Source organism: Lagenorhynchus albirostris, chromosome 6 (genome assembly GCF_949774975.1).
Source record: "Lagenorhynchus albirostris chromosome 6, mLagAlb1.1, whole genome shotgun sequence".
In the NCBI taxonomy this organism is placed as follows: domain Eukaryota; kingdom Metazoa; phylum Chordata; class Mammalia; order Artiodactyla; family Delphinidae; genus Lagenorhynchus; species Lagenorhynchus albirostris.
The window spans coordinates 31,367,155-31,390,897 of NC_083100.1; the positions used below are offsets into that span (position 1 = coordinate 31,367,155).

Below are 23,743 nucleotides of genomic sequence, written 5' to 3' on the forward strand. Positions count from 1 at the left end.
GAAACATCTGGCTACAAATGTGAAGACTGAGTTAATATCCCATCTGTAGAATTGTACTTTTGTCTTACACATGGATTGATCTACAGGGATAACTGAACTTGCTGTTTCTTTTGTATGAGATGACTACTTGGTGCTGATACTAACTGAAGAACTTTTTGGTATGTGAATGCCTGACAATAAACACTAGCACTGAAACAGTCAACATGTTGAATAACTTTTTGGAATCCCACAGTTTATCCTTGGAACAAGTATGTTGACACTTGCACTCCCGGTGCAAAGGCAGTGGTGGGTAAAATGGCAGGTGCCTTAGCTTGAATCAGGGCAGTAACAGTACTAGAAATCCCTGTATTCTTCAGTGCCACTCACTCATTTGCATTTTTTAAAAAACGGTCAATTTAACTTAAGAATGCCCTTGATGAAGCAATAAAACTGTTATTAATTTTTGACCCTTGATTCACATCTTTTTGACACTGGATGTGAAGATTAGAAAGTCCACATAAAGCACTCCTGCATAATGACATGCAATGTTACCTCAGCAAAAGCACTCATGATTGATCGAGTTGAGTTGAACTGTTTTTTTTCATGGAGCACCATTTTCATTTCAGAGAATGACCGACAGACAAACTATGATCATACTTCACCTTTTGGCATTTTTCACATCAAGAATAAATAATGTGAACCTGAGCACTTCGTGGAAAACAAATGACTGTATTTGTTGCCAATAATAAAGGAAAAATTAAAATTTTAGAAAACTGTAACAACCACTGTGAGCTTGATAGTTTCCCAATACTTACACTTTTCTGATGAAATTGATGGTAATGTCAATGTATGTGGTTTTGAAATTGTGTAACCAAAGGTGCTAACATTTGGGAGACTGGCATAACTCAGTGAACCAATGTTTTCCAAATGACCAATGTATGATGTTAGAACGTCGCACATGGATAGAAGATCTATTCAAAGTACAACACAAATGAATGAATTATAACAGAGTACAAAAATTTTATTGGCATGATTTCAGATTCCACGTTACAACTAATCTTTAAGAAACCAAACCCTATTGAGGTGTCATCCCCATGATTATGTTATGTTATGTAAGATTCCGTCTTGCTAGCCATCATGCTTTAGAGATCCTCCTTGCTGGCTTGATGAAGTAATCAGCCAGGATGGGACGTTCCACGTGATATGGAACTGCAAGTGATCTCTAGGAAAGGAAGGTGACCTCTAGGAGCTGAGAGTGGCCTCCAGCTCATAGCCAGTAAAAGCTAGGGCTTTCAGTCCTACAGCTGCAAGGAATGAATACTGCCAACCACCTGAGTGAGCTCAGAATCCGATTCTTTCCAGTCTAGCCTCCTGAGAATGCAGCCTAGCTTTCATCTTTATCGTAGCTGGTGAGACTCGAAGAGGACTCAGCTAAGTGGTACCAAGGTTCCTGACCCATAGAAACTGTGATATGATAAATGTATGAGAAAGGAAGAAAAATGGAAACAAAACATCACTGTCGGATCTGCATGTAGCATACAGAAAGCTTATCTATAAGCACCTGGAAAAGCTTTTAAAATGCTCCTCCTTCTTCCAGCTACTTATCTATGTGAGGCAGGATTTTCTTCATATATTTCAACCAAAACAACATATTGCAACAGAGTGAACAAGCAAGCGGGCACATTTGAGAATCCAGCTATCTAATAAGCAAGCATCAAAGAGATTGGCAAAAACGTTACACGGTGCCACTCTTCTCAATAAATTTTTTGTTTTCCTTTGAAAAATATAGTTATTTTCATGACAACAAGTAATCTTGTTATGGGATCGTTATCCTAAATCAATTAAATATATTTTTTAATTTCTCAGTTAATTTAATTTCTGATATGGTAAATATAGATAGGTACAATCTGCATAGAAAAGCTCTTTCAGGTCCTGTAAAAGGGAAGAGTCAATAAGGGCGTTGAAACCAGCAAGTCTGAGAACTGCTGCAATGTATCTATTTCCTCTAACTCTGCTTCCATGTGCCTATTTCCTTTATCTCTCCCCCTCCCTTCTTTCATTTATCTAGATTTTATCCATTTTTCACATTGGGCCATTCCAGGCAACTGTGAGTTCTCTCCCTTAATGCGTGGAGAACTCATCTGGCCCCTGGCTGTTGCTTTCTTTTCAGTAAGTATACGCGTCTCTCCAACTGGATTGTGAAGCCGAGAAGGAAAGGAACTGTGTATGGCACAGAAGAGGTGCTCAAAAACTCTTTAATTATACACTGAAGAGGAATTCAATTCATACAAGCCCCTGGGCTTCACCAATGCTGGAGGAAACCAGAACACAAAGGGCGTGGGATGAGGCGGAATTTAAGATAAACATGAGTCTCAATAAGGTACCTGAAGAGGCAGCTAAGAACAAGGGCATTGATGCTGAAATGCAGTGAAGGTAGCAGCAAGTGATATCAGACCAAAAGACCTTTACTTCTCAATAAAACAGGAAGCAAGTTATCTGTGGACCATTTTGGAGCAAAAACTTGAGGAACAAAGAGAGCAACACTATGGGGAAGGCAACAGGGAATCAACAGAATTTTCTCAATGTCTTATTGTAAAAGCAGTGAAAATGCATTAAACTGAATGGCAATTGTTATGAGCTGAACATAACAATTCAGCCCCGCCCCCCAAGGCTATGTTGAAGTCCCTTGGTACCTTGTGAATGTGACCTTATTTAGAAACAAGGTCTTACAGATGTAAATATCTTAAGTGAGGTTATTAGGGTGAGCCCTAATCTGATGTGATTTGTGTTTTTATAAGAAGAGAAGAGACCCAAAGGGAAGATGGCCATGTAAAGATGAAGGCAGAGCCTGGAGTTATGCTGCCACAAGCTGAGGAATGTCTGGGCCCAGAAGAAGCTGGAAGGGGCAAGGAAGGCTCCTCTCTGGAGGCTTCCAAGGGGGCATGAGCCTGCCAACACATTGATTTTGAACCTCTAGGCTCCAAAGCTGCGAAAAAAAATTGGTTGTTTTAAGCCACCCAGTTTGGCCACCCAGCTTGTGGTACTTTGCCACTGTGGTCCTAGGAAACGAATACAGCAACAGAAGGCTTCACTGTCCATAGTCACAGTCCCACGTAGCCCTCCCTGCTCACACACAGACAAAAGTGAAAGAAAAGGCAGAAAGATCTGAAATGCAAATTTCGTAGGAGCAACCAAAAAAAAAAAGTTTTGTTTTGTTTTTTTACTAGAGATTTCTGAAGTGCAGTTTTGTTTTTTCAAGGTTCTGGGAAAATGTCTCTGATCAAACACTGCTGTCAAAACTCAAGCCCACTGAATCTCTATAAATGTGCCTATAAATACAGACAAGGACTATTTATCCATCTTGCATTTCCTCAACCCTCTGCTACAAAAGGAAGTAATCCAGAACCTAATATTTAAAGTTACCAATACTATGACTATGTCATGATGAAAGAAATACGGGAGGGCAAGTGAAACTCTTTCAACTTCTCCAAGATTTTATCAAGCCACCTGAACTTCTGGGCCAAGGTGACTCTGAGCTCATGTGCCGGCCATTCACAAGTGTCAAGATCTTATAAATCTTATCTGTATGAGATACTTGGCATTAAAGCCCACAGACTGTAATTTAAACCCTTTTAACACATACCTGATGTTAGGAATTTATCTTCAGCCTCACACTTTATCTCAACCCAGAAAAACAATGGGACCCTGTGGAGATTTCTAGAGTCATCTGACTTGATGATCCATCCAGGACTCCCTAAACATCAGGTAGCCCCAGTGGTTTTCTAACTATGGTCCCTAACCCGTTAGTGGGCAGTGAAATCAATTCAGTATCTCCCAACTACATTTTTTAAAAAACAATAGAATAAAAAATAAGAGGGCATCATTTATAATAAGGGTAAGCATCCTCCTGAAACTTATTTCATTTGAATACATGTGTTGTGGGTACTGGGTCATAAAGGAAAAACCATTACTGCTGTATTTATCAGTCCGTGTCCTGGCAGGAAACAGATGGTTCGCTCAAATTAGGCACTTAGAAGTTTAATAAAGAAACTATTTATAAAGGTTTGCCCAGGGTTAAGGGAAAACATTAAGGGATAGCACTCCTAAGTACTGAGGCCTTGCCATCACCTGGTACCCAAGGGGCCAGGGAAAGGAGTGGATGCAATACAGCGGAGAGAGGCACGCAGGGAGGGCTGCCTGATGGGAGCTGTGTCCTTTGGTAACGGGAAGCCGCCAACCCACAATGACCTGGCAAGAAGGGAGCTGCCTCACGCTGGGACCTCTCCCGTGGCTGACCTCAACTAGACAGCAGATAGCAGGAGAGTTTACACTGCTCAGCCTCCCAGGTCCCAGGCGTGGGTCTGGAGGGGCAGACAGAGGGCTTTCAGCCACTGTGACTCCATCACAAAAGTCTGGAAGCCATCAATATAGTTCACACCGTCATCAACTCAGTCTGACCACTTTTATTTCTGGACGCCACATTTTTTCCACATCTGCCCTCAATCCCAATCTTGAATCAAGGCTCTAATCCAACGTCAAAACGCTGATGCAAAAGACTGGCGCTTTTATGAACTCATGATTTATGATCTCAGCTGGGCCCTCAAACAACTCCCGTCCACGCTCAGCCTCCCACCTCTCCTACCCCCACCTACGGGGCTCCTGGAGGGCACAGACCGTGTCCCACTGGTCTCCGGATCCCCAGGCCGCAATGCCTGGAATGCAGGTGGAGTCACTGAACTGTCCATTAATGGTGAACAGGGAAGCCTCAGGCGGCTCCCTCTCCCTCATTTCCACCCATACTTCCCTTGCCACAGAGGGTCAGCTCCTAAGTCTCATTTCTTGGTCCCTGAGGTTTCCAAGCCCATTTCCTCTTCTGCTTCAATATGTCTAACCTCCACTTCCACAGCCAGGGCGTGGACCAGTTCTCCACCTCCAGTCCCAGCTCCCTTTGTCTCCATCCTCCAGGATAATCGACAGAGAAAAGAAAACCAAACACTATCACCACCCCACCCGGAGCGCCTCACTGGGTCCTCATGCTCTTAAGGCAGTCATAGTGAAGGCCTCCTGGCCTGGACCCAGCCTCCCCGTTACAGCCTCCTTCCTCCCCTTCCCTCCCACAGTCAGCCTGAGGAAACTTTCCATAATGCCATTCTCTTCCCACACCCCCCGGAAACCTGGTACACCTTCAGTCAGAGGCAGACTGCTTCTCTCTCCCCCGCTGTCTCCCCAGTACCCTCCCCACCCTTACTGCCCTGCAGATGTCCATTCCCTGCCCAGGTATAATTCCCAGTGAAACTGGCATGACTTCCCCATCTCTCCCCGCTCCAAAGTCAAAGTCAACCACTCCCTCTGTCCACCACCCCAGGGCCGCTCTACCACACTGTGTTGCTTATTTACATTCTTTTCTCTGCCCTTTTAGTCTGTAAAACTGATGGAGCAGGGACTATGCCTTATTTTATGCTATATCTCCAGCACAAAACACAATGCTTGACCCAATGTCACTCCGTAAAATCTTCTCTGAAGTGACATTTGGATTGTTAAAAGCAACCGTGGCAAAGCATCCACTACTGGGGGCTCTGACTGAGGCCTCGCTGAATACGCGACATACTTTTTCAAGTAAGAGGTTGCAGTCATTACCCATCATTCTTAAGTCAGGTACCCCACTCTCTCCACATCCCTTCCCCAAAACAGGCCACCTATCTATAAACAGGGAGGAGTACAAATTATGTCTAGACATCCCTTGTCAGAAGCCCATCTTTGCTTAGAGGTTACTCTTTCTAGGGTTCGTGTCTACAAATAAAGAACAGTAGCGAGACTTGCTCTAAGTCTCCCTAAAAAGGTTTCAGAAGTCTATCACCAGAGCTCCCCACACACCCTTAACTTCTGCCTCACATGAAGCAACAGAATGGGTCTGATCATTTCCCCTGCCAGTGTGGTTCTCTGGTCTTGCTGAGAGTGGTTTAGCCAAAAAGTTGCAGACATCTCTTCTGTTATCTGCCTCCATCACCAACTGATGCCCCACCAGCTCCTCCTCCAGGGCCCAGGACCACCTGATGAGTTTAAGAGCCTCATCTGAGGCAGAGGACAGGCGCAGGACGGGGCATATTTACCTGGATGATACTTGGCACTGCATCTGATAGAGACTAACTTTAGAGTGAAACCTTTTTAAACATCCTGTCCTCTTGGTATCCCACAATTCCATCTCATTGCAACCCAAAGAGCGAGAGTCCGTCAATCAAAAGAACAGTGGGGCCCCGAGATGGGAGGCAGACCTCATTCGGCAGCCCCAAGATGCAGATACAGTGCCTTTCAAAAATAACGGATCCGGGCTTCGCTGGTGGCGCAGTGGTTGGGAGTCCGCCTGCCGATGCAGGGGACACGGGTCCGTGCCCCGGTCTGAGAAGATCCCACATGCCGCGGAGCGGCTGGGCCCGTGAGCCATGGCTGCTGAGCCTGAACGTCCGGAGCCTGTGCTCCGCAACGGGAGAGGCCACAACAGTGAGAGGCCCGCGTACCGCAAAAAAAAAAAATAAAGAATAAAAATTAAAAAATAACGGATCCACCCAAGTTGAGATAGTCCACAATCATTTTTAAAATCCACATGAAATTAATGAATAAAATGCTGAAAATCAAACATTGTTCAAATGTATGGGACAGCATGGCACAAATCTTCATGAAACAAAAACATATGATGTTCCTTCACTGACAATCCAGAACTGCCAAGCACTCAGTCTCAAAACTCTACAAAGTGTCAGAATTTGAAGTTGCTATTAAAGACAATCAGTGTGGCAGATATAACGGACCACTAAACTACTGCCTACAGCACACGTGGATGTGATGAGGTACTGGAAGATAATCAAGAGAAAAGTCGCATTTAGACTTTCTTTTTAAAACTACACCACATTTAAAGATTTCAAACTTACAAAACATTGTGTTGAATACAAGGTCATTTTCATTTTTATGAAAGAAAACGATGTGAAATTTGATATAATTTAACGAGCCTCTCTGGTATACATACTATATATCAAGTACTGTGCTAAAAATGGGGATAGGAAAATAAATAAGACTCATTCTTTGTTCTTGAATAGTCCACAGTAGAGTAAGGGAGGCAAGATGATTGCATTATGTGGCAGAGCCCAGCTAGTCGCTCTCCTATGTCCAAGCGGACTACTTTCCCAGGCCACTGCATCTAGACGGTGCACATGGCCAGTCTCACCAGTAGAGTGCTGACACAAAAGTGATGTCTGCCACTTCCAGGCCAGACCCCACGCCTCCTGTGGCATCCTCCATACTCTCTTTGTTCATCAGTTAACACAGTGCAGGGGATCTGCAGAAAATGCCAAAGCCAAAAGGAACAGTGGGCAGCTGGTTGTATGGGTCAGAGCCCGCACCTCCCACCCAGAAAGAGAACCCTTTGCTGGGATAAACCACTGTCCTTCGGGGGCTGTCTATTAAGTTGCTAGACCCTGACCAATAGACAGTATAATGTAAGATGTAGTTTTCAAAACGAAAGCACAGCATAGGGAGCTCTAGGAAAACAAGAATGTGGCCCCCCAAGTGATGGTGACAAGGAAAGGGAGGGAGGGAATTCCTAGAGAAGAGGCAACTGGAGACTCATCCCAAAAGATGAGCAGGATTTACCTGGGGTGGGGGAAAATGTGACAGAATACTATGTTGCATGTACGAATTTAAAGGGTACAAAGGAATAGAGAAGATACTGGACCGGTAAGCAAAGTGGGTTTTCACCTAAAAGCAATGTAGAGCCATTCAAATATTCCCAGCAATACTCCAGACATGATCAGATTTGCAGCTGTAAAGTCCTCAATGGAGAACAGTTTGGAAGAGTTGGGAGCTAGGAAAGGCAGAAAGGCCAGGTACTGGTCTGCTGCAGTTCCCCATGGTAGGAATGCGAAACGCAAGGTTTGGTGCAGAAAAGAGGAAGCAGATCAAAGAGACAGCATGTGGAAGCATCAAAGGAACTTTCTGACCAACTAGACAAGTGGTAGAATATGGAGGATGAGAGGTCATCAAGGAATGAAGGATTTCCAGGTTTCTGGATTAGATAACCAGGTGAATGGTGGCAATAGAAATGGAGGAACAGGCTACACGAGAATGGGGAGAAGCAGATATACGGAGAACAGGCTGGGCTCGAACTGTACGTGGGACATCAAGGAGGTGAAGTCCACAGGCTGGTGGATATTGAGTTCTATAGCAAGTACAAGGCTAGAGGTGTGTGCTTGAGGGTAGCTGAAGCCATGGAATGGATGAGATCCGACTGAAAGAAAGGCCAGAACCCTGAGGCGCCAGCACACAAGGAAACAGTATTGAGAGCACCTGCAAAGACACAGAAGAGAAAGACATGTTTAAAAATCCCGGAGGGGCTTCCCTGGTGGCGCAGTGGTTGAGAGTCTGCCTGCCAATGCAGGGGACATGGGTTTGTGCCCCGGTTCGGGAGGATCCTACATGCCGCAGAGCGGCTGGGCCCGTGAGCCATGGCCACTGAGCCTGCGCATCCAGAGCCTGTGCTCCTCAACGGGAGGGGCCACAGCAGTGGGAGGCCCGCGTACCGCAAAAAAAAAAAAATCCTGGAAAGCTCATGGGTAAAGAGAGTTTCAAAAGATGAGATATCATCAAAAATAAGGACTGAAAAGTAACCATGGGTTTTAGCTGTCAGATCTTAATAATCTTGTTGAGAGCATTTTAGCTGGAGAATAACTTACACTCAGCTATTGGGAAAGGTAATAATGGAGACTAGAGCATAATTATTCCTTCTAAAGAGGTGTCCTCAGCTCCAGCTGATGGTTGCCATGTGGGAAAGTAAAGCCCAGTATTCTCAGAGCTTCCGGTTGTTTTTTCCCTAAAAGAAGACAGAACTCTGGATTTTTCCATGAAATCTCAAAATATTTAAACATGGCAACTAAGTCAAAATATAACACTGAGCAGAACTTAAAAAACATGTCTGTGGGTCATAGCAGGCCCCAGGAGCCCTGTGTTTGCAAACTCAGAGGCTGCTCAATGCAAGTCAAGTAACAGAACCAAAACCAAGTTAGAAACATGTGCCTTGTTATGGTGAGTCAATCCTACCCACATGCTGGAAAGAATATCTAGTCCACACATTGGGAGAGGAGAGAACTGAATAGGAAATAAAGCACTCTAGTCAGTCAGTGCCCAATAAACTGAAAAGCATTCTGGGAATCCAGTGTGGTATACATCTAGCTTATGCGCACAGGAAACTTAAAATCTGGAAACGAGACATCCAAAGCTGAAAAATTCAGGAATTCAAGAATTCTAATTTATTCCTCCAGGTTAGTCCCATACAATATCATACCAGATTCTCATTACTGCACAGATTCTTAGATTGATCTCACAATTCATCAATAAAGATAATTGCTCTTATCTTCATTCAGATCCAGGAAGCTGATCTCAACTTGCAAAACAAACAAATTATTCCAAATATCTGAATACAGAGGAGATTCATTTTGAAAGTCAATCAGATGTTTCTTTACTTAAAGAAAAAAAACTATCCTCATACATACAGATCCGCAAATCTTCTTAAAAATTCCATCATACCCACTACCCCATGAACTCAACGTTCATATTATCTCATTCAACTCCTGAACTCACACACACACACTATACACTCATTTACACTTTTGTTACTAAACAAATCTTTCCCTTATTTACTTACATATAAAATGAATGTTCAATTTAATAAGTTATTTGAGCACCTGCTGTGAGAATTCATTCAGGGTAGGAGTGGAAAGACAGCTGCTAATAACAGGTTGGTCCGTAGGTGTCTAAGACATAGTACCTGCCATCAAATGAGTTTAAAAATCAAATTAGTTCGGTGATACCAAAAGATTAGTGGTAGTAGGTTAGTGGCTCTCAACCCTGGCTGGGCATTTTTTTTTTTTTTTGAATACCTATGCCCAGGCTCCACTCCAAACCCACTGAATGAGGATCTTAGAGAAAGGGACTCAGGCATTTGTATTATTTAAAATGTTAAATGTTAAAATTAGAGGTAACTAATGATCAGCCAGGGTTGAGAGCCCTGCAGGATATGGCTCAATTACCCATTCACCTGTGACACGTAATTCTGATGATTAACTAATTACTCAATGATCCCCACCTTGACTACTTAAGACCATCTCCTCTCCACTAACTACTTAACTGAATTGGATTTAGAGTCTTGGACAATGACAAACTACCAGGATCCAAAGACAAGCCACCCCATAATTCTTGCCCCTTGGTCAATTCACCTCACCAGTAGAGTTCATCAAATGGCAGGGAGGGAGAGGCCACAGGAACCTCAAAGTCCCAGATTTCGGAACATAATTAAAGCCTTCCCCAAAGCTCCCTCCGTCTCTTCAGCATCTTACCTACTTCTGGCCTTATCTGATGCTGATTCAGCTGGCTCCCCACATTCCACAAATACCAGTTTCCTTTGTTTCTTCTCAGTTGGAGGTGGCTACTTCTCTGCTGCTGCCCACAAACTCCAGAATGGCTTCCTTGGGCTTCACTTACCTTTCAAAGTGTACAAACCCCAACTCTATCCTCAATCTTGACATCTGCCTTTCTCCCATCTAAATTATTCAGGGCCCCGGAAGAAACGGGCTTAATTTACATTCATGTTCCCGCTAAACTTGTTTCTTTACCTCCTTACCCCTCTACCTGTATATCTCAGAGATCTTACCCAATTTTTCCATTTGTAATTAGACTGAGGAAGATCCTACATACTTGATGCAAATCCTGCAATACTTGTCACAGAAATTAGACTTCTCCCTATAACATAGAGACCTATACTGTAAAAGATAAAATCAAGAGGAGTTTGTGGATGTCTCATCCCTTTGCAAGAAACACAACTGCTATCATTAGGTTGATAGGTTACTGCAGCAGTTTGTAGATGGAATCGTCTTTTTAAAACAAACTCTAAAGAAATAAATTAGATAAATTACACTGATAATGACCTACTAGCCTGTGTATTAATGACTGAGATTAAGGACCTGGAGACATAGTTCCTGGGTTCAAATCCCAATTCCACCATGCACTAGTCATATTTCTGTGTTTCTTTTTCCCCCACCTGTAAAATGGGGATATTAGTACCTAGCTCATGGAGTCAGTCATTTAATATATGTAAGGCACCTAGAACAGTGCCTGCACCAAGTAAGCACAATTCATGTTTGTTGTTGTGTTATTACTACTGAGTAAGAGCTTAAAACCTTGCTGTCCAGGGAAACAAGCCTTTTAAACCTTTCACCTATTTAAAGACATTGAATTTATGCCAAACTGTTTTCCAAATTGAATTTTGACATTTCTGGTCTTTTCCCATCATTTTCTAAATTCAATGGATAAAAGCATGGAATTTATCAGAGTATTTCTTGACATTTTAGTTCCATTAGGAATACCATTTAATATTAGTTAAGCCTTGTTATGATTACAATGCTATTTAAAATGAAACTATGAGAGAGGAATATTTTGGGAAGGAAAAACATCACTTGCCAGTTATTAAATTGAGATTTTAAAAGCCGAAGAAGGGAGGGAGAATTTTTAAGTTGCAGGTGGCCTTTAAATGTCACATTCACTAATATATAAATGTAAACACAGAAAAATGTAATGTCTGGTAATAACAGTAAACTGATCAATATAATTATATTATGGGATATGTGATATTATAAATTATACTTTCAGTCCAGAATATCAATAGCTTTTTAACACCTTTTAAGATCAAATTACAATGCATTAAATATCATATAGTTAGTTCCCCATGTGTTATTTATAAGCTTATAGCTTACTTCTATTACTTGGACAGCTCCAAGTATTAAACTTCTAAATATACAAAGTTTTAGAGATAAATTATTTTTAATAATAATTAAAAATAAGTTTATCATCTCAATAAACCAATCCTTCAATGAGATCTACTTTAATAATTTGCCTAGAATAACACTGTTAGGTTTAACCCTAGCTTACTTTAGGGAAATATGATTTCAAGGACAACTGGTTACTTGTGTAAACCTCAGTTTTCAACTGAATTACACAATATAATCAGCACACTACTGTAACAATGGAAGAAAAACCATTGGGTAGATACTCATATAGTCATACAGGCCACTTTGATTATTTTCTCTCTCTGCCTCAATTCCATTAGTAAAGAGTCCAGCTTCTGAGATTATATTTTAGACATTAACAGATCATTCACTATGCTCTTCTCCAACTCTTGGCTGTTCAAGGCAACGTACACATTTATCCAGGGTGGAATTTTTTCCTATATAATAATTCTTAGTGGAGGCACAGAGGTGCAAGAGATTTTCTTAAAAGCCTCAACTATATATTTAGAAGAAACACAATTACTTTTATGCCTTGCATAACCTAAAAGACATTAAAAGAAATTACATCTTTCCATTCTCGAAACTGGCCAACTCACCATTTCGACAGTTCTCACAGCACGAGAACAAATATTAAGAGAATCATTGGCCTCTAAAGCAAGAGTTTATGACTTGTCCTGTTTGAGGAGGATTTGGGGCAAACAAGATATCCCATTTGAGGATTCAAAAAAATAAAAAGATGCTCTTGGATGCCTTCATTTAAAATTTCCATTAAAGAAGAAACAGAGGCCCAGCATGTTACCCAAAAATACGAGTTCCAGAGGCCAGCTAGGTCTTCTGAACATTTAAGCGTGTATTGCACACTTAAAAACACTCTTCCAGAGTTCCACTTAATTTTCACTTGCTCCTGACTTCAGGGACAGAGCTGGGGACACTCTTTGTCATCATTTCAATAGTCACCCGGGACCTGACACAGCCCACACACTTAGTAAATGTTGATAGACTGTGTGGTGTTAAAGTAAAAATAGCAAAGTGCAGACTGGTTGGTGTAAGCACACAACATCCTTCCACCTGAGCTCCTGCCTTAGTCACTGAGGGAAGCCAGCTCACGGGCTGAAATTACAAGGGCTCCATCAGTTATAACTTCCGAGTATCTGATACTTGAACCAATCAACTTTCTAACCCAAAGAGTAGACGTAGGGCGGGCCTTAGCAGGTCAAAATTCACACCTGAGGTTAGCAGCACCTTCAAGCGTTCCCTTGAGATCTGTTCGCTCAAACAACTTCTAAAGCAGTGCTTGTCAAACTTCAGTGGCCAGTGCAATCACCTGGGAGCTTGTTGAAAAGCAGACTCTGAAGCCGTGGGCTTGGACTGGGTCACCAGATGGTGCCTTTCTAACGAGCCCCCGAGTGATTCTCATGCTGCGGTACCCAGGCCACCCTTGGACAAGCAAGGCCCATAAACGCCCAGGTCAGTTATATTAGCAACATCCAGAAGTTGCGGCCACAGGTCGTGAAAAATCAGGTCGCCCAGGTGCTCTGCGTCCCCCAAGCGTCGCCACCCTGTCCTCGGGGCACCTGGCAGGTGCCGAGGCCGCGGAGCGCTCCCGGGGAGCCCGCTCGCAGCCGCGCCCCCTCCTCCGCCCCTCCCGCGCGCTCCCCGCGCCGCGCCCACCTTCTCCCGGGTCTTCAGGTACCGCTGCAGCGCCTGCTGCGTGAGCTCCCGGACGTGCAGCTGGCCCTCCTTGCAGGGCACCACGATGCCGGTCCTGCCGAAGCACACGGTCACTTTCATCCTGGCCCCCGGCGACCACGCCGGGCTGGGCCGGGCCGAACAGGTGTCTGGGCCGGCCGGCGCGGCCCCACTCTCGGGGGCCGCCGGGCGCGGGCGAGCACAGAGACCCCGGGGCGCCTCTACGCGGCGCCCCTCAGGGCCGGGGGCTCGCAGCAGAGCCCCTTCGACCTGGGCAGGCGGCCGCCGGCGGGCGCGAATCGGAGGGGAGGCGGCAGCGGGGAGGGCTACCTCCCAGGTGGCGGGGGGCCGGGGAAGCCGCGGTCCAGGGGCCCGGCTGCTCCTACCGCTCCTGCTCCGGCGCGGGCCCGGCCCAGGCGGCTGCTCCCTGCCCGCCAAAGCGAAACTGCCGGCCCGGCCCGGCCCTGGCCCTGGCCCTGGCCCTGGCCCTGGCCCTGGCGGCGGCGGCGGCGGGGCCGGCCTCAGGCCGCGGGCTGGAGTGGGCGGCGGCGGCGGCTCGCGGGGCCGGAGTTGGGAGGAAACTTTTGCGCCGGCTCCCAACTCCTCTGCGGCGCGCCTCACTCTGGGCTCCCGCGGCCCCAGGGCCAGCCTGGGCCCGGCTCTTAAAGGGGCCGCGGCGCTCCCCGGGCCGCGCAGTGCACTCGGCGGTTCGGGGCGGGGGCCGTTCGGGGCGGTAACCGGAGCCCGGAGACTTCGTCCCCTCCCTCGGTCTCTCCCTGACTCTGTCCCTCCCGCACACACATGGAGCTCTAGGGAATTGTAACGGGACCTCAGAGCTTCTCACCGGGGGATTGAAACCGGATCTCATAAAGCACACTCGAGGGAATAGCTGGGAGACTGCAGAGCTACACCCTTAAAACTAGGGGATTGGAGTAAGATTCTTGGAGAGCCCGGGAGCAGGTGCTTCTCGCCACGCCCACCAAAAACACCCCGAGGCGTGAAGGCTCCCAGGTACTGAGCTGCTAGGGTGGCCACAGGGCCTGTTAGGAACTTAGTCTGAAGCACAGCGTCGCATCTGTCCTCTGAAGCTCTTTGATGGTAAAAATGAAGGGATTCTTGGAGGCAACGTGGCAGTGGAAACGGTTCCTTTTACGGAGAACACTCAGTTTTCCCCCCAGAGGTCACATCCCAGACCCAGATATGATGGCGTATGTTCACGTATATCCTTCAGAAATGTGCTTCCTGTTGTGCATTTGACTAGAAATAAAAACATTTCAACACGTTTAGGCTCATGATTTAGCAGGTGTGTATCCATCACCAATTGAAATTGACATATCTGGGGGGAAAAAATGAACAAATAACATCTGTACCATTTTTAGGTCACACATGAATGAGCTCCTTTGAGCCTAACAATAACCCTGTATTATTCTTCCCGTTTTATCGTGAAGAACAGTACCCAGGGGGGTTAAGGGAATGAGCTGACTATGGAGTTAGTTATGCTAAGAGGAACTCTGGTTCTTCCAACGCTGAATCCCTGGTCTCCCCACACAGTTTTCTTCGCAATCCAGCTCATTCAACAAGTTCCTCAGGGCTACATCATGTATTTCTCTAAAAAAGAGATTTGTTCCAATGTCAAGATGCACTTAAATTGAATTTGAATTGCCTAGGACAGTATAATAAAGCACAGGAGATTAAATTTATGGGCTCATGGGCTTTCACTTTTAAATTTTTTTAATTCATTCATACATGCCATATATATATGTGTGTGTGTGTGTGTATATATATATATATACACACACACAAATACATGGTCTTCTATGTACAGGGCCTTATATAAGGTCAATGGCATCAAAGAAAATCATGTGGACCAAGAAGTTGATTTGAAAAAGATGTATATTAGTATTAATTTGGTTGCAAATCCAATACAAACTAATTTAAATAAACTAAAGACAGGATCTATTTCCTTATAAAATCAGAAAAGCCAAAGCGCACTCCTTTGAGGCAAGATTGAATCCAGAAACTCAAACAAAGTCCTCAAGAGGCGTCTCTCTCCATCTGTTGGCTCTGTGTTCCTCCTCCGTGTTGTCTCCATTCTCAGACAAGCTCTCCCCAAAGGAGGCAAAGATGGCCGCCCCCAGTGTTTCAGGTTTACACAGCCTTAAAGCCAGCCATCTCAGACATCAATGAGCCTTTTCCTGGTGAGGACTTGCATATCCAAGCTTAAGTCACATACCCTCTCTCTGGCGAGAGGAATGCAGCATTTATTGGCCACGCCTGATTCACTTGCCACTAAATCATATGGTGAACCCCAACAGATGAGACAAAATAAGAACATTTAGCCATGACAAAATATAAGCTTGCTTCCCACCCTCAAAAGTCTTATAGATAGTAGAGGCGACAAGGCCTACAGATGTGAGAAGTTAAATAGAAACCACAAAACAACAATGAATGTGATAATTCTACTGAACATTATTGATTTAGATACATGCCAGGCACTGTTCTAGGTGAAGATAGATAGATATAGATAGCTATTACCTATGTCCATGTATATGTATGCATCATATGTTATGTGTCTACATCTTATTTTCCTTTGCAATAACCTTATACGAGAGATGCTTTTGTTATCTTCCTTTTAGAGATGAGGGAACTGAGGCCAAGGAAGGTTAAGATCACATTTCTTAGAAAGTAGTGGAGACCAGATTAAAACCCAGGGTATCTGACTCCAGAATCTTCATACTCATGGCTATGCTGATCTTACATGGGAAGTACCAAATGAGCAGGGCTAGCAAGTACTAATGCAGGGCATTCATATGTGACACTTAATATTGGGTATTATATGGACATGTAGACTGGTACAGAGCAAAAAGTTTTAGCTGATGAGATAAACTTGCATGTAACCATTCTTTAATGCTTCATGGCTTTTTTTCTTCTTCTTCTTCACACTTGCTCCAGACTCCTCCTCTTCTGCTCAGATAATGAATAGCTCCTGCACTTCACATCACAGAGTTCCTCCTGGCCCAGCTTTAGCCCCTCCCCAATACCTAGAGCCCAGACCCACTGTCCTGGCTTTGAGAAGCCCCAAGTGAACCACGAAGAACACCCAGGCTCTCCAAATCCCACTCACAGAAGGAGTGGAATCAGGTCTCGTGAATGCAGCAGAGGTTGTGAGGTGTGAGATGAGGAACAGATGAAGGTGGGCACAGATACGAACAAGGCATTGTACAGTCCTGCACACTATGGCGTAAACATTAATGACCCAAGCTAGTATTATAAAAAGAGTTTAGCGTTTACATTTCATGTTTATTAAATAGCCAGATTTAATTTGTTATTCAACCTTATCACAGCATACACAGAAACAATTTATCATATATTAAGAAGTGATAGAAGAGAACATGGTTGCAACACACAATCAGGCCCAGCAAATTTCTAAGTCAGTATTTCATGCCCCATGGGACCTCCTGGGCAGAAGGCAGTAAATAATTTGCCTTGATTGAGTAACACTAGAGGATTCTAGGCCTGGGCTCCATTTTCTTGTTTTGCCTGTTGGAGAGGTAAATATTGCCCGCAGTGTGATATTTTCCCATTTGTTATCAACAGCTTAGCATGCTTTGGAGTAGCCTGTGAAAATATTTATGCAGAGAACAACAATACTGACCGATATTATTAAACTTCTCTGTGTTATGGAAAGTATAACTAAAATGTCAGGTACCATTGGGTGTATATTGAAGAAAGAATGATAATTTTTAATATATAGTTGACCAGTCATCCATTTTGATGTTTTGCACTATTAAGAACGAAAATATTTTTATCTTTCAAGGAATTATTTATAAGAAGCACTATTTATCACAAAAAAGTTAATTGAATTGGAGATCATCTTTTTTCTAAGACCCTTGGAACAATTAGTATAATAGATTATGTTCTTAGCTTCCTTATGAAAGCAGGTGCCAGAGAGACAGCAGAAGAGAAAAATGGGTATGATTTTTCATTCTTTCCTTCCATATTTAAAAGCAAAGTGTTTGGCTTATTTTCTTTAACTTAGCAAGAATAAGCTTTTCTTAAGAGATGTTTGTCTCTAAATGCCTTATGGCATTCATTTGTTGACTGTTTCTATAGGTCTCCTTATAACATAACTATTTTACACCCTGAAAAGAGTGTTGTGGGTTAGCAGCTTTTTGAAAGGTTCTTAGTTATGCCTATTCTGTAAGTAAGACTCGTAGTCTCCATCATGTTTCACCTAGACCACCCCTCCTTATGCTGAATTCTACTCTATGAATGTTAGTATCCTACTTTGATTTATGTTTTCTTAAAAGGACATAAATCCTTTTCATCCTGAATCATGAAATGAGTGCCTCTTTTAAAAACAAAATAAACAAACCAACACAAAGCAAGGAAACTGTTCCAACGGTGTTTCATTGAGAGCTGATCATTAGTTAGATGATTTTCCTCATGGTGTGATCTCTTCCTCTGAAGCATATTAGGGTCCATGAGTGCCGACCACTAGAAGTAGGTTCTACTCAGAGTAGCACCGGGTCCTCTCACCACTAGGCTTCTGTGAGAGAGTTAGATGGAGGCCAAAGGCAATGGTCAAGGGTGCTCTCAGACAAGCTCAGTTATCCAAGGAAAGATCCTGAACTGAGGAGAGCTTGCAATCAAGACTTCTCTTTTCAATCTTACTCCCTTTACCTAAGGCCTCCTTCTGCCCCCCATTTATATCCCTCGACTTCGAGAAGTGAGTTGGTGTTTGTGTAATTGACAGAAGGTAGAGAAAAGAGCTGAGATTTGGCACCAGATGCTTCAGTGTGTAAAAAGAATACAGGCAGAACTAGTAGACTGGAGCTAGACAGACCTATGTTCCTAAGTAGTCTGCCACTTACCACCTATGTCATCTTTGGCAGTCTCCACTGTGCTCCTTTATGAAATGGGGTGATAATCCTATTTTAAGGTATAGCATACATAAAGCACCCAGCACATAGAAGATGAAATGTATTGCCCTCTTCCACCTTTTATTCTATTTACTAACATTTCTAAATGCCACTTATTTTCACTGGGCTTGAAACTACTTCCAGAAAATAATATCAAATGATACTTGAAAAGAAATAAATCAATGATCATCAGTGTCAACAATTTCTAAAGCCCAAGTATTACTTGCTTTGTAATGAGGGTGTCACACTCATAGCAAAAATAATAAGATTTGTATTATATGTCACAATCTACATATTATTTAACTCGATGCTCAAAAAATAATCCTGGGACATAATAGTCGAGTCCCTGAGAATCATAGAAGTACAGAGCTGAAAGGGGCCTTGGAGATTATTTGTACAATTTCCTCATTTTATAGATGAGGAAACAAAAGCCTGGAAAGGTCAGGTGACCAACCAAATTCAGGACCCAGATCCTCTGGTTCATCGTCCATTGCTTCTTTACTTCCCTGCCTCTGGTAATGAAATGTAGAACAAGAGGTATGACCAACATTGCCTTAAGGCGTTGAAGTTTCTTTGGCCCAGAAGGTAATGGGAAGGAGCTCATTTTTTTATCTGTTCCTAAAGTTTCCATTTAAACTAAAGATTCTGAACCCTTGTCCTTGCCACAATTGTAAATCTCAAAAAGAGTTGCTGAGTGTTAAGATGACTGTTACAGAAAATAGAAAACCATCAAAGGATTTTAAGCAGGACAGTGACATGACTGGATTTGTGCTTGGAAGAATACAGGGGACCTAGGAGAGAGACAGAAGCCCTGCTTAGTTCATTCATTCAGTCATTCATTTCTTTGTGCAACAGTATTTACTCAACACCTATAATCTGCTGAGCACAAAGTGATCACAAAGCTTAGACTCTAGTAGTGAGGAAGACAGATGATAAATGACTAGCCAAATGAACAAAATATTTGCAAATTGTGATAAGGTGTAATGAAGGGTATAAACAACAGGCTGCATGATAGGGAACAAGGGGGTAAGTGAGAACCTGTTTAGACTGGAAAAACAAGACAAAACAGGACTTTGTGAAGAACCTGGAGAAAAAAGGAATAGCAAATGCAAATATTCCTGAGATAAAACAGAGACTGGTGTGTTACAGGAATTAAGAGAAAGCCAGTTTGGTTGGAGCATTAATGAGCCAGGAGAGAGAGGCAGGGAAGGAGGTTGAAGAGATTGTCTACAAAGTGACTCAGGTGATAAGGATGTTGAGGAAGGGCAGATTCGAGAGATCTTTCAGGATGTGTGACAGATCAAAGCCAGCAAGCTTTTAGGAGGAGTCCAGAAAGAGTCAGGTTTCTAGTTAAGAGGTGACATTATTAATTAAAGCTAGAGAATCTTGAAAAGGTTGGGGGAGGACTGCAGATTGTGGGAAAAGAAGAGTGCATTCAGTCTGGGACATTTTGAGTTTGATGTGCCTGCAAGGGAATCAGGTAGAAGTGTTATCTGGAAATGTAAGGTTTAAAGGTCAGGAGAGAATCTGGGGACTAGAGATTTAGATTTAGGGGCCGCAGATTTGGAGGTGAACTCATCCGAATGGAGATCATCCAAAAAAAGGAGTCTAAAAAGAAAAGGCATAGGACTTGGACTAAAATCCTGGAGAATGCCAATATTGAAGAAGAGAGAGATGCAGAGAAGTTACACATGTGTGTGATGATGCATCATTAATTACAAGTTACTATTTTATCAGATATATAAAGTATTATCAATGTCAAAAATATGATAAGAAAGGGTGCTGCTGCCCTAGTGAAGACACAATGATGAGAACAGGAAATTGAATGTTACAAATGGAAGGCAAGATAGTTTGACTGGAACAGATAGCGCAACATAGGATACAAGGTTGTAAAGATATGGGAAGAAGGAAATGATTGAGGGAAATAATTGAGGGAGAGCTGTGAGATATAGACAAAGGAGTTTGGATCTGTTTCACCAAAGAAATATCCTCCTGGTGCTTGATCAAAGGGGTAATATCCATAAAATAGCATTTGATTGTTATTATTCTGACATCTTCATGTATAAAGAATCAGAGTAGAAAGTAACTGAAATTTGGGGAGAATCCAAAAGAAGAATGTTCGAGTCAATTGCATAAAACTATATTGAAGTGAAACATCATGTACGTACATAGTTGTAGAATATCCCCGCCTGTACATGTGTTTATACAAAGTAGTGGACTCCGCGATTGCTTAATGTCCAGCCCTACTACTATTCCATGCATGGGAAACAGAGGGTGCCACATGACTCAGGGTTCAGTCAGGCAAATTAAAAACAGACATCTCAAACAGAGGGAACTGAATACAAGAAGTTCATTACACTGTTGATGGAAGTGCTGAAAAACCAGAAAGGAAGTGCAAGGCGACTTAGACATTCCCCGCAGCAGGAAGCTGCGTCTTTCTCTAGGATTGGCTGGATGCAGGGAGGAAGTAGTGTTAGCAGAACCCAGAAGCTGGGCAGCCTGGCAGGAACTAAAACTATAGCAGGGACTGCCTGGCTGAAGCGGGGGGCTCAGAGAGAGGGGCTGTCCAGGGGTGATCTGGAACTATAAGAGGCTGTGTCATGAAAACACAGCCAGAGGAGAGAGATACGGGCAGGGCGGGGATATCCATACCCCAGGATTCCTTTCTCCCACCCTCCTTGCTTCCACTACTCTCTCACACTTGCAGGGAAACATTTGGGAACAAACATAATGACTGGCCTAGAAGGTCTTTCCTGGCGAGCTTCTACAGTATTTCATAAATAGACATTTTAAGTCTCACAAATATTTTAGATGTAGGAAATGTGCTAATAATATTCTCAATTCAATTTGATATATTTATGAAAATACATTTTTCCCAACCTAGGTTAAAGTCATGCTTTTCTCAAGAGAAAGTACTTTGACATTTTAACAGTGAAATATCTAGGCTTTCCCTTGGTTGCCAAAGTAACTATTAATTTCCATCATTTAAGAAATAAAAAAATCCCTACTCTTGCTCAGTCATCAGACTCAAATTAATAGTTTTGTTTAGCTTTGATTACACAGGACTAGAAGCAGCAAATCCAAAAATCCTATTAAGATTGAATGCTGAAGGTGTCTAACTACAATGCTATCTGATAATATTTCATTTATCTTACATGTTGTAATTTTAGACACTAATCCATGGATTCATGATGGAATCTTTGAAGACTATCCAAGTTTAAATTTGTGATTTCTTTGTATAAAATTATTTGAGAAATCCATTAATACTTTACCACATGTATACATGAATAATAAGTAATTTTTATTGCAATACTATCAGGAAAACTTGATTTAATTAGTTTTTTTCCTTCAAGAGTGTACACTCCTGTTAGGACATGTTAGTTACAACTTTTTGCAATTATCTTCAAACTCCTTTTTATATAACTGGAATATGAATATAATAAAGAATATAAATAAGTTACACATGGACTTCAGTGTATCTTATAAGACACAAAAGTGTAACTTCACAGCAAATAAAAAGAGCTATCAATTTGCCAAGTGCATAATACATTTTTGGTACTTGATACCCCCAAATGGTGGTATAAATGATGAGTAGCCTATGTTGGTCATGACCTCTACAAAACTTAATGAGATTTTTCTAACTGTAAGTTCCCTTATTGCATCCCCAATATAAGGTCTTTGAAGAACTAGAATAGCTACTGATTAGACCAAGAGTGGTCCCTAATTCAAGGACAACCTTCCATAGGCTAACTGATGACCCATGACACAACCTGATATTAAGAGCTATACCTGGTAAAGTAATTGGTGATTAGCAAAGCCAAAGAAACGGGCTCCTTTCTTCTATGTAGGCTGGAAAATAAAGAGAATTCGCTTCTTGTTAGAGAAAGAGTTGAAAGCCCAATTCAATTCTTGAGGCCCCAGTGGTCCATGAGAAAGGAGAAGGCACTTTTGGAGCTGCCTCCGCTCTTCATTGATCTCTTAGTACCAATCTACAGCATTGTCACAGTAACCACCACTCTCTACCCAAATTATTTTTTCATTACATTATTCTGAGTAAGGCCCATCTTTAAACCAAACCAAACAACAATCTGTAGCAAAGAACACAAATATTAATAAAGAAGAAATAAGTACATAAACAATAAGTCATTGACCCAAGGGTTTTAAAATATATTGTTGCCAGAATGAAACCTGGACATACTAGCAATGAACTGCATTATAAATGGGAGTAACCTAGCAGTCCACAGATACTTCAGTAAATTTTCTTGAGGAAAGTAATTTGAACACTACTTGGCAAGAGTTGGTAAGGATACCAGGGTTAGGAAAATCCAGCCTAAGAACAGAGTCAAGGCATGTGACTTGTCTGCATTCCAGGATAGAGAGATGAATGTTTCCCTCTGAAGTCTCAAATAAATAACTGCATCTGAAAGTTGTAAACATGTCAAACACACCCAGAGGCGAGGAAACCGCATTCGTGAAAAATAACACGTTAGGAGAAATTTCTTGGAAGAACATTGAACCCTCCTATAGTAATAGTGTAGGCTGTGATGCATCACACAGATACCCCCCTTTAGGACTCTGAGCATTCATTCTCCTGGTGCTGGGATCGTTGACGGCTGAGGCTCTCAGCCGAATTGCTGTCCAGGAATTTCCCTCAATGGAATAGAGCCTCCCTGCCTGAAATCATGTCTCATTCACGGTGCAGCCCACATGCCCACATTCATTGAGTGATCTATGATTGGGGAGAGTGGAGGGGGGAAGGGTGTAAAGGTCCAGATCCTCTGCCTTAAGACTGGTCAACTCTGAATGGTCATCCCACTCACAGTAGAACTTTGTTGAAAGTGCATCCCTATGCAATTCGTTTCCTTCACTTCCACATAAGAATTGATTTTGAGCACACTCTCCAATAAATTTCTACATATGAATCTCCAACTCATAGTGGGTTCTTCAGATAACCCAACCTACGACATAATGTCATAAGAGAACTCTGTTAAGAATTCACAGACACAATGATTTGCATGTAAATGAGGGCTCAGGTAATGACTGATAAACCAATTTAAAGATAAAAATGAATGGATAAATAAATGAAAGTATGTATTGTAAATGTCTTCAGTTATTTTTAAAAAATCAGAGGCAGACTAGCAGAAAATGGAGGCAAAGAAACTTAGCTGATAATAATTCAGTAAGAGTGGATCACATTGGACTAGGTATAATAGCCAAAACTATTACCTGAGTGTTTTGAGTAGGGCTCCTAAAGACATGGAAGAGTCAATCTGAACTTCCAGCATTTGGTTGAGCAAGGCAGTCACTGCAAGAAAAACACCTCTGTTG

The 23,743-nt window shown here is 42.7% G+C and overlaps 1 protein-coding gene across 3 annotated transcripts in view; it reads right to left on the reverse strand.

The window, feature by feature from the left end:
- The window catches only part of PARD3B (par-3 family cell polarity regulator beta), a 1,039,317-nt gene extending 1,025,407 nt beyond the window's left edge, over positions 1-13,910 (reverse strand). For all 3 annotated transcript variants that reach the window (XM_060152240.1, XM_060152239.1, XM_060152238.1), the window contains exon 1: positions 13,476-13,910. In XM_060152240.1, the coding sequence (XP_060008223.1) occupies positions 13,476-13,595 (120 nt within the window). In that variant the 5' untranslated portion in view covers positions 13,596-13,910. The remainder of the gene's footprint in view (positions 1-13,475) is intronic.
- Between the last annotated feature and the right edge of the window lie 9,833 nt (positions 13,911-23,743).